We start from the raw sequence: 12,007 nt of genomic DNA, 5'->3' as shown, positions 1-12,007 counted from the left end.
AACTTGGTTCAGATATGTGCAAGACAAGCACCCTACCCACCCTACCCACTGTATCAGCCCCAAGACAGCTATATTTTTTCATTATTAAAGCAAAATTCCAGGGGTATGGTGCCGCCGGCAGGTCAGCCTATACCTGTGGGGCGAGTGCATCAGCAGCCTGATGGTGCCTTCAGCCTTCCTGCTACCCCAAAACTGCCTCTGTGCCCCAACAACTTGGGGCAAAATTTACCAAGAAATCAAACAGCCAAAAGTAAGGTATGTGGGAGCCACACCCACAAACCACCTCCTGCTCAGCTATACAAGCTCATTTACTGGCCTTGTTTCAGAGACCCATACATCTCGAAAGAGGTTAAAAACCGGTTAGGGCCAGTGGCGCAGGGCATATGCCAATAGTTTATTTCTCTGGAAAAGATGAACAAGGGGCACGATCCAGAGACACAAAAGAATCTCCAAACTGGGCAGCTCGTTGCAGAGGTGCCCCTGGACTTTAAGCCAGGCCGACTTCACTGGGGTGCCTTAGACGGAGGTAGATGTTGTCCCTCCACCTGCCCCCTGAAAGCCCCGGTGGCTGCCAACTTCCAGAACCCAATGAGAAGTGCAGGTATGTGGGTTCACTGACAGCAAACTCCAGGTCTCCAAAAGGAACAGGGGATGAGCTGACCCCTCTCATCGCCATCCCCATGGGACCCTGGAGATCACGCTCACAAACTGCCTCCAGCTGGTACTTAAGCTCCTTAACAGCCATGGTCCAGAGACACACAAAAGAATCTCCGAACCGCATATGCTTCTGGATGAAGACTTAATTGAGGTGCCTCAGACGGGGGCAGATGTCGTCCTTCCACCTGCCCCCTAGAAAACCCTGGTGGCCACGCAATATTTTATGCTAGTCATAACAAGAAATACAATAGAGAGAGTATGGGGTAGACTGTCTGCCACAGAGGCAGGGCGGATTCTGGGGTTGGGTGATCAGTCATTGTATGACTGAAACTCAAATAGGAAAGCTCTGTATCTCTATCTCACAGAGATTAAAAACATAATTTAAAAAATTAACATTTTGAATAAAATATAATGTGGAGTTCATGCCCAATTCAATCAGCTTAATCAATGGCTGAATAAATAGTTACTCCTACATTAAAAACATAATAAAAGTACAAGGGGAGATACTGGGGAAATTGGTGGTGGAAAATGTGCACTGGTAGAGGGATGGGTGTTCGATCACTGTATGACTGAAACTCAAGCATGAAAGCTTTGTAACTGTATCTCATGGTGACTCAATAAAATAATAAAATAAAACAAAACAAAAATCCCATTGCTAACCATAAACATTTTTGCTTGGGCTACACGTGGCAGTGCTCTGTAGCTATCCCTTACATCCCGTGCTTCCAGAACAGAGAATGCACCCAGCCCTTTGTGGTCCTCTCTGAGCCCCTGCTTGATTTTCTGTAGGAGCCACACCTGGTGATGGAAGAACCAGGGATTGAGCTCTCAGTGTCAAGCAGAGGCTCGACCACTTGTGGCAAGTCCCCAGCCCTTTAACATTTTTTTTCTTTTCATTTGTTTTCTGGATAATACCCTGCTGTGCTCAGGTGTCAGGCTCCTTAAACCAAATACTACCTCTCGACCCCCAGTAACATTTTATCAAAATAAAAATAAAACTATGAAGAATTTATCTGCTGTTAATAAAATTCTTAATACCATTCCTTATATATTTGAAATATACTAATTTACACTGATTTTAAGACAGAACTGCATGAAATAGTGTCTTGCTCACGCTGGTGGTGTAAATACAAAGTGAACCAACAGCCTCATCATTCTGCCTATAGCTGCTCCAACCAGATCATCTTCTCTTACATGTCCTTAGAAATTTAAGACAACAATGAATAAAGGACACAGCATTTCTTCCAGGAAATCATTAAACAGTTTGTAGACTCTTAAGTCTGACCCCTTTACCGTTTCAGATGCACTAAAAGCACAAGTGGTAACTTCCAGATTTCTATCTTCTTGAGAGAGTCCCGCCGAGCTCTGCAGTGACTGCAGTAAAACCTGTTGTTGTCTGTGAGTTTCTCTTCTTTGGAAAATAACCTAAGGCAATCCTGAAGGAAGGCACAAGCAGTAGACACTCATCAATCCATGCGTTCAGCTACGACTCAAACACAGCAAACACGGGCTATGCACACCCAGCCTATGCCCAGTGGGGACGGCAGGCAAAGAGGGGCCAAGGACGTGGAGAGGACCCCTGTGGGAGCAGAGGAGTCCTGAGAACACACAGGAACCTGACCTAGTCTACCTGGAATAGAAAAAGACACGACTGAAGGAATCTACCAGCCACTCCAATCTCAGCGTTACTGTGTGGGAAACAGGCTACTTGACATTCCCACCCAGAGCAAGTTCTTGTTAAAATGCAGGTTGGAGTGATGGCGCAAGTGGCTGGAGCCCTGGGTCGTCCAATCCTCAGGCAGTTATTGTATTGTCTGCTGAGCACACTGGGAGTGACTCTCCCACCCTGACACAAAAATAACATACTGTTTCCCAACTTCTTTCTCTCTCTCTTTTTTTTTTTTATTTTGGGGCCATACCTGGCAGTGACTGGGCAACCATATGGGATACTGGCTACTGAACCCCGGTGGCTGGGTGCAAGGCAAGCGCCCCACCCCTTGAGATAATACTATCTCTCCGGCCCATCCTTTTTTTTTAGGGGGGGAAGGGTAAGCTATGAGCATGCGCCAGGGCTGAACCTATGGCTCCAGCATGCAAACACACAATCCTGCCCTTTGAACAGTCCCCGCCTTTTCATCCTTCAGTATCCCTTCTCAGGCTGTGGTGCTGCATGGCCTCATGCTCCCTGCCCTCTGACGGCATATCTAAGGGGAAAGGATTTTGGTTTCGTTTTTTTTTTTTTTTAGGCCAATTTTTTTTCTTTTTTTTTTGACAATGAGACCTATCTAAAACAGAATTTTTGCCTATAAAATGTCTATGGGGCAGAAATTCAAAAGTTCCCAAACAAAGTACACGTCTCTGTATATGTAAGCAGTTTTTTTATACACCAAACAAGGTTTGATACACCAAAAACTTCACTTCCCAAAGCTCAAACTTACCTGTAATGTGCATTTACTTGTGGATGCTAGTGGCAGAGATAGATACATGAAGGCCTCAAATGTCCGAGACTTTTTGTGACAGGTGAGGCACTGGACTGTGGATTTGAACTGACCCTGAAAAAGTGTCACAATAATAGACTCATTGAGCTGCTTGTGCTTCTGCCAGGCGTGCTCTGCAGCTTTCAAGTCATCGAGATGATCGTTATTTTCTTCTTTATGTCTCTTCCGATTATCAGCCTGGAAATAAGATTAAACTACAATAATATATATATAGTAACGCAATACCAGCATTTAAGCAGACAACTGAAAAAATAAATGTACTTTGCAGATCAGGATACTTCTGGTTCTTAAAGGTAGGTTCTGATCCCATTATGTGCTACAGATTTTTTTTTGTGTGTGTGGGGGATGTAACTAATGGTCAAGTTGTAGGCCTTGCATGTCTGAGATTTAAGTTCAATCCCTAGTCTTACAAAAAACTTCTAGCCAAAGGCCAGAGAGATAGTATGAAGTTAGGTGCTTGTCTGGCTGCAGCCAACCCTGGTTTAATCCCCAACATTGCAGATGGTCCCCCAAGCACCACCTGAGCATCTCCAAATAAAAATCTCATTTTGAAACGAGAACATATCCTATATACAGGTGGGAGGTGAGCTACAACTATAAATTACTCTTTCATCCTAGTCTCATGCACACATAATTGCCTGAGAAGCCTGACCATACAGATGGATGCTAGTTATGGTCATTACAAAGAGAAAGGAATAATTTATATGGAATAATTATCACACACTAAACTAAGCTCAGGTTGTTTGTAAATAATCTTTCATGATAAATCATATCTATAATTTTACTATTACCTACATGTAGATCACAAATAGTATTTTCAACTACTTAACACTTAGGAATTTCTCACAATACAACTTGTCAACATAAATACAACTCTCAGAGTCAACAGATTTGAGTTAACTAGTAACTAAAAGTGCTACATACACAATTATTACATTGCTAAAGTCTGTCAACGTAGAAAAGAAGAATCAAACCGCTTACTTTGTTCAGATCTTCATGGAGACCATCCATCAGGAACAGCAGCAGTTCTTGTGAATCCTGTTGGCTGTATCCTGCAAATTGGTCATTGATCTTCCCAATGGTTATTTTGAAGTCCTTTGGGCTGATATACCTGTACTGTCCTGCCCACAAGGCTTTCATGATTATGCCAAATTCTTCTGCCACTTCACCTTTATGCCCCAACAGATTAGACCTTGGCAAATAAAATTGAAGCATTAAAAAATTTTCAAGGCAAAGTATAGTATTTTCTTGATGTCAACATTAAATAAGCCCCAAATTATGACCCTACACACATCCATTCACAGGTTTATTACCAAATCCTCACCAGAACCCTACTCTGCGAACCTTGTTCCTTTTGAGGCTGGTAGTCCTGACCTGTCCCACTGACTTACTAACAGGCTGCTGCCCTAAACCTGTCCCATCTGCCCTTCATCAGCCAGAGGAGACTTTTCTCGTCCCTTTGAAGATTAAAAACATTTTCTCTAATTTGTACTCTCTGAAGCTGAGTGATATGTGTGGCTGGCTCACTCTTTTATTTGTTTTTTGGTTTTTTGTTAGTTTTTTTTGGGGGGTCACACCCGGCGATACACAGGGGTGATACTCCTGGCTCTTCACTCAGGAACTAACTCTTGGCAGTGCTCAGGGGGCCATATGGGATGCTGGGAATCGAACCCGGGTGAGCCGTGTGCAAAGCAAACACCCAACCCGCTGTGCTATCGCTCCAGCCTTGGTTCACTCTTTTAATACTAATGTGTGCAAAATATGATATTCCCTTACCTGTTAATATCTTCCTGGTAATAGTTTCGATTGAAATAATCAGCCAAACATGGAGCATTACACAGGCACTGTAGTATTGAGTTCATGTAACAAGTATTTCCTAAGTTACGAAGCCCAGTAAGAGCTGGTCCAGGTCCTCCAAAAACGGGGCTGAGATTTCGAATTTGATTACTCCAAAGCCTTGTAATCTCTGCTTTAGGGTGACATGTTGGCCTGAAGAAGAGAACACACAGAAGATGGCTTAAAATGCAGAATACCTGAAATTAAAGGTATAGAATAAATGACAGCAGACTCTAGCCCTGTACCTCAGCGTATCATAATCTTATCAACAGTCCATAGGTACTGGGTCTATCATACACGTAGTATCAGGGTAGTACTGGTGAGAAATATCTTTAATCTCTTTACATAAGACCAACCACACAGGTGGTGGTGCCAAGGAAGCCTAGTAAATTAACAAATGTTCATAGAATCCATCTGCAGGTATATCAGGATCCTGAACACAGAACAAAAAAAAAAAAAAAAGAAGGATATTAACTAGGGAGGCAAAGGTCATATAACCCAAGTCTAGAGCTACAGTGACAAATATGGCAGCTTCTGACCAGGGCTGTTTCAATAAAATCATTCATAAGCCACAATTTAAAATAGAATGGGGAGCACAGAATGACTTTTTAGTCATCACAGAAAGATGGAACGAACTAGAGCATGTAGTCAAGACTTTTGCTACTGAATTTATTTTACAAGTGTGATTTCTAGAACTGTTAAAGAGAATTAAGGAAAAACCTTAACTGATGGGTGGTTTACTATTAATCCTAAGCATTCTCTCATCTTAATTGGGATACTGAGAACAGACTAAACTATCCCAATGAACTTCTTTAGATACACACAGATGGATGTATTTATGATCTTTTTCTGTCCAGTATATTTAAAAATATACTATCAAATTGGGGCTGAAGTGATAGCACAGCGGGTAGGGTGTTTGCCTTGCACCACCATGGGTAATTCCTGAGTGCAGAGCCAGGAGTAACCCCTGTGCATTGCTGGGTGAGACTCAAAAAGCTAAATAAATAAATAAATAAACCCTTAACTATCAAATTAACGAAGTGGCGAGAATAATGATCAAAGGAGAAAATAAGTTTCACTTCTCTTTGTGGGGAGAGGCGTGAGGAGAGGCTGTTCCTGGCTCTGTGTGGAGGGCTGCTCCTGGTGGTGCTCATGGGGCCCTTGCAGTGCCAGGACTGACCCGGGCCTCCCACAGGCAAAGGTGTGGTTGTCCTCTTGAGCTATTTCTATGGACAATGAAATCTCACCATTTTATTATTATTTTTTTTTTTGCTTTTTGGGTCACACCTGGCGATGCACAGGGGTTACTCCTGGCTCTGCACTCAGGAATTACCCCTGGCGGTGCTCAGGGGACCATATGGGATGCTGGGATTAGAACCCGGGTCGGCCGCGTGCAAGGCAAACGCCCTACCCGCTGTGCTATCGCTCCAGCCCCAAAATCTCACCATTTTAAAATACTGAGTCTCAAAATAAGAAACTAGTTTGACCGCATAAATCTCCAACTCATTTCCCACCTATAATAATAAGTTTCAGAAGAAAACAAAAATTCTGATTTGGGGAGGGGGGGCATGCTACAAAAGAGGTAAATGAAAATATAAACATAGCTGAAATTTCTTAGCAATTGAGACACTGTATTTTATATTTCCATGTATATCTCCTCCTAACTCTGAAAAGGTAAAGATTAGAGGGGGCAGGTCGGGGCCATGAGGTTTTTATCTTACATGACACCAAGTATGGTTGGATCCTGAGTACCATATATGGCTCCTGAGCACAACTGAGTGTGGCCAAATACCACTTCCCCTCCCCGCCCCACAACAACAGTCAAAAAAGTGGAAAGCAGACTTATAAATTACCTCCTTATAACCTTTTTTTACTATAAACATTACATTTCCTAAAGGACTACACACAAAAATACATTTAAATGAGATGCTTTTGGGCAAACGTGTGTTACTATGGATCAAGCCCAGTGTTTGCTTGTTCTACCCGAGTCACACCCCAGTCCAGGCTTCTCAGACACTGAAATGCTGCAACTGATCATTACTTGGGAACAGAAGACTACTGGGAAATCCACTGAGGGCAAAGGAAACAGAATAAGAACTAGAAGCAGACACACACTATTATGCTTGTGTAAGCCTGCTTCTATGTAACTGGCTGAGATTTTTTTGGTAACATGATTTTGAGATCTGCTACAAGATAAAAAAAAAATCCTAGAAACTATGTTCCTCTAAAGGACCACAGGAAGTTTCTGAAAACTTTGAGGTAATCTATGACCTTAAAATACACCAAAGTATATGCAATTCGGGGAGGAGGGGGGCGGGGGCAGGAGGGAGGCTCAGCTCCTGGGTCTCTGCTCGGGTGGTATCAGGGACTGAATGCAAAGCACCCGTCAGCCTGTTGTGCTCTCTCAGTCCTGTGTAAGCACTTTTGTAAATTTATTAATACTTTTTGGGTTTTGGACTATATCTGGCAGTGCTCTGGAGACCTCTTGGTGCGGGAAATCAAACCTGGGCTTCTTTAATGCAAAGCATTGCCTGGTCAGCTGATCTCTCCAGCCCTCCCATTACATAGATACATCATGCTCACATATTTAAGTTATAAATGGGAGAAAAAAGAAGGGTAATTAATCGGTTTCTTCCTTTCTGGAAAACATCAATGGCTGGTATGGCTAGTAACAGAAACGACAGACTCAGCAATAAGCTGGGTAAGTTTAGTGTAGAAATTTCCAAACAAAGCCACTCATTCTAGTCTATGAGTCAGAATAAACTTACTTGTTATCCCGATTAACTGTTGGAGTTACTGTTGGTTTTCTCTTCTCTTCCTCTTGAATGGCCTGCGTTATATCTGGGGAGGAGTAGGAACGATTCAGCTTAGAGGGTTCCCGGTCCCGCTCAGCAGGGATCTGTGGTTTGGTTTTATGAGTTGGGGTGGTAGAAGGGGGTGCAGCAGGAGGAGCCATTTCCGGTGGATACATATGAACAGTGTTGGTGGGTGAATGATAGTAACGAAAAGTTCCAGTGATTGGGTCCAAGAACTTAGGAAAAGAAAAAAAAGCCACAAATTAGAACACTACACACACACAGACACACAGACACACACACACACGCTCCATTGCTAAACTTTCCAATTATTTTGGATAAAAGGGTGATAATTAAAACTACAGTAATGAAACTTTCCGAGAAATTATGTTTTAAAGCAACAGATGTATTTCTAAATAAATGACGGATTCTAGGACTGCTGCAATTCTGCAGCCCAGACGCCAGGCTGAATGCTGAGAATCTAAGCCTGCTATCATTAGGGAATAAACTGGGTCCTCAATACAGAAGGAAGAAAATAGTCTGCACTCCAGGAGGTGCACAGCAGAGAATGTTAAAAACACATAATAAACAGTTCTTTCTATGAAAACGCTGAGTTACCTTGGCCCAGCCTAAAGGCAGTCCCGGTACAATCCTCCCCATTTCCTCACTCCGTGCTCTTGTCAAAGGTTCTCGCTGAGCCTAGTTTAAAGCCAAAAAAAAAAACACACAATTAAAAAAAAAATTCCACTACAAACAAATTTAGGCTGCTTATCCCCGCTTCCGCCCCCACCCCAATCCTTCACAATGACCCTTTTTAACATTTCATGAAGTGAGTTCAAAGATTAAGAACTGTTTTCACTGTTTTCCTGTAGAGTCCAAAAATCATCACTACAAGGAGAAGAATGAGTATACACTGTTCTTTGTTTACTGTTCCTATAACAAAGGTACTTTTCTGGGTTCAACGGGACCAGGAGTGGAAATCCTCTGCCCATTTCCCCGTCTCTGGTGACCCAGCAGTCATGCCCATAAAGCCACCTCTGGCCAGTGTCAGATAATCTTGTCATCAGCCACCATCTAGATTGCATGTCCTTCTCTCTGGGAAGGAAGCATAACATGACGCTCGCCATAGCCATGCCACTGGACTCCTTGCCAGGTGTTTCATTGGGGCACCCCTGAGGGGGTCACCCAGCCCCGGCAGCTGAAAACCTCCAGAATCCAGCTGCCGCCATGCTCAAGGACACTGCCCACATGCTCGGGCAGAGCATCACTCATGAGTGAACCTATTCCTGGACCATGTGGCCATGCAACTCATCATAAGAAACACCCTACCCATTCTCAAAGAGTACCACATTTGATGGGGTTCAAATAGCAGGCAACCAATCTTAGAGGTAAATGTGTGTGTACACATATATATATATGTATATATATATATATACATATATATATATGTTCAAAAGGCTTAACCTTTTAACAACATGTTAGCGATAACTTATAGAAGGTCTTAATGGTCCCTGCCAAAAAAGAACAATCTTCACACTCTTTCCTGTATGGATACTTTTTGTAGCATTTTCAGTGGTTTTTCATAACAAACAATACAAAATATATTATTTCGGCTCTACTTTGGGCTGGAGTGATAGCACAGCGGTAGGGCATTCACCTTTCACGCAGCCGACCCCTGTTCAATTCCTCTGCCTCTCTAGGAGGCCCGGCAAGCTACTGAGAATATCGCGCCTGCACGGCAGAGCCTGGCAAGCTACCCGTGGCGTGTTGGATATGCCAAAAACATTAACAAGTCTCACAATGAGACGTTACTGGTGCCCGCTTGAACAAGTCAATGAGCAACGGGATGACAGTGACAGTGACTCTGGGACAGGGATTGGGGTTTGGAATGGAAACATCCCAAATAGGGTGGTGGGAAGGTGTAATGATGGTGGGATTGGTGTTTGTATATGAAATATAATTAAATATTGTGAGCTACCTTATAAAATAAAAAAAAATTAAAAGAAAAACTTTTAACTTGGTAAAAAAAACCCCAAAAAACCCAAAGGTACTTCTACTAAAGTTTATTTTGGGGAGGGGGGTCTCCCGGGTGTACTAGGTCTGGGGCTCTGGCACTCCAAGCTCCTTAGTTCAGTAGTGCAGGCCACACTCTATGGTGCTAAGGGTCTGTAAGGCAGCACCCAGCAGTGCCAAAGCCCTTTGAGAAGGGCCATTTATGGTGCCAGAGATCAAAGCTGGACTGGCTGTGTGCAAGGTAGCTTTTTGCACTAGCCCCACTATATGTTCTTCAATTTGTTTTTTCCTCCTTTTTGGGCCACAACCAGCAATGCCCAGGGCTCTGCATTTAGGAATTATTGCTGGAAATTCTCAAGGACCCATACCGAATATCAGGAAGCAAACCATGACGAGAGCCTACTCGCTATACTCTGGCCCCGGCCCTGTCTTTCCTTATAAAGCCTAGATAATAATCCGCAGTATGTTATGTCACACTTTCATTTCTTTTTTTTTTTTTTTGCTTTTTGGGTCACACCCAGCGACACTCAGGAGTTACTCCTGATTCTGCACTCTTGGCAGTGCTCAGGGTACCACATGGGATGCTGGGAATCGAACCTGGGTTGGCCACGTGCAAGGCAAATGCCCTACCTGCTGTGCTATCGCTCCAGCCCCATTTCAGTTTTTCTTAATATATATATTTTTTGTTAGTGAATCACCATGAAGTACAGTTACAGACTTACAAACTTTCGTGCTTGCGTTTTAGTCATACGATGGTCAAGTGCCCATCCCTCCAGTGCCCATTTTCCACCACCAATGGTCCCAGCATCCCTCTCACCATCCCCACCCTGTTCCCCCTCCCCGCACCCCGCCTCTGTGGCAGGGCATTCCTTTTTGCTCTCTCTCTCCTTTTGCCACACTTTCATTTCAACATTATCTAACAAGGGATACTAAAGATGCTGTCATCTTTTCGCATGAATAATTCTTCTATGAAAGTAGGTTTGCTGGGGGTCTGGTGCCGCCAGTAGGACAACCTGTACTTGTGGGTGCGTACATCAGCAGCCTGATGGTGCCTTCAGGCTTCCTGATCTCCCAAAATTGCTGTTGTGCCTTTGGCCGGACCCCAACAACTTGGGACCAAGTTTACCAAGAAACTAAATGGCCAAAAGTTAGATATATGGGAGCCACGCCCACAACCACCTCTGGCTCTGCTACACAAGCTCATTTATCTGTCTTATTTCAGAGACCCATAAATTAATCTTGAAAGAGATAAAAAGCCACAATTAATATCAGACCCACGCACAGCTGAATAGACTAGGGTAAATCGAAGAGGGGACAGGTCAGCCTGGAGCCCACCCAAGCAGGTCCATCTCAGGACAGACCTCACCAAGATATAATCTGCTGAAAATCCTGGTATGCAGGTTTTGTGACTGAAATCTCCAGGCTTTCTCGGGGTTGGGATAGGCTACCTCCCCCCACCTCCCTGTAATTCCAGAAGCCTTGGCAGTCACATCCACACCTCAAAGCTATAACGCAATTAAAAAAAATACTCCAGCCTTACCATCCCGATAAAAATACCCAGTGCCCTGAAAAAATACCATGACCTCTTATGACCTGTATTGCAAACCATAATGCACAAAAGGGAAAGAAGAGTAAGAAGGAAAGTGTCTCCCATAGAGGCAGGTTGGGGGTGGACACTGGTGGGGGGAATGTACACGAGTGGAGGGATGGGTGCTGGATCACTATATGACTGAAAACTGATTAGGAACAGCTTTATAATGGTCTATCTGAGATATTCAACTAAAAAAAACTTTTTTTTTAAAGATCAGGAAAAACAACTTTTACTTTACAATATTATTAAATGCATAGTGGCTTTTTTGGCAATTATATTCTGACAATCAATAGATACTAAATATAAAAATACTGTGGGAGAGACCTTTACAAGACTCATATATGTAAAAGTTGGGGCCTCTGTTCTAAAGCATTGTGCTTGTTTTTGTTGGCTTTTTCTAAGTTTACTATTTGTATCTGCATTTGTTCAGATAGTTAAAAGGGGTAGCTCTTGAATAAATATTGATATGACATATACATAAGAACTTTAATTAAAACCAAATTTATAAGCTAGAAATTAACAAAATCAGAACAGGAGAAAACCGATGCAACTTTCAAAAATAACAATGTTCAATAACCTGAGTGTATTTCAAAGTTATGTCAGATAAGAAAATTTCA

At 43.0% G+C, this 12,007-nt stretch overlaps 1 protein-coding gene across 1 annotated transcript in view; it reads right to left on the bottom strand.

Annotated features, from left to right (window-relative positions):
- The window catches only part of USP8 (ubiquitin specific peptidase 8), a 55,058-nt gene that overhangs the window by 2,968 nt on the left and 40,083 nt on the right, over positions 1–12,007 (bottom strand). The window contains exons 13-18 of the mRNA XM_004611774.2: positions 8,405–8,485; positions 7,760–8,022; positions 4,932–5,144; positions 4,137–4,347; positions 3,096–3,332; positions 1,951–2,093 (exon numbers count right to left, since the gene is read on the bottom strand). Of these exons, the coding sequence (XP_004611831.2) occupies positions 1,951–2,093; positions 3,096–3,332; positions 4,137–4,347; positions 4,932–5,144; positions 7,760–8,022; positions 8,405–8,485 (1,148 nt within the window). The remainder of the gene's footprint in view (positions 1–1,950; positions 2,094–3,095; positions 3,333–4,136; positions 4,348–4,931; positions 5,145–7,759; positions 8,023–8,404; positions 8,486–12,007) is intronic.

Source organism: Sorex araneus, chromosome 3, assembly GCF_027595985.1.
Source record: "Sorex araneus isolate mSorAra2 chromosome 3, mSorAra2.pri, whole genome shotgun sequence".
Lineage (NCBI taxonomy): Eukaryota > Metazoa > Chordata > Mammalia > Eulipotyphla > Soricidae > Sorex > Sorex araneus.
The sequence above is the reverse complement of the archived record's forward strand: the minus strand, read 5'-3'. Positions and strand labels throughout refer to the sequence as shown.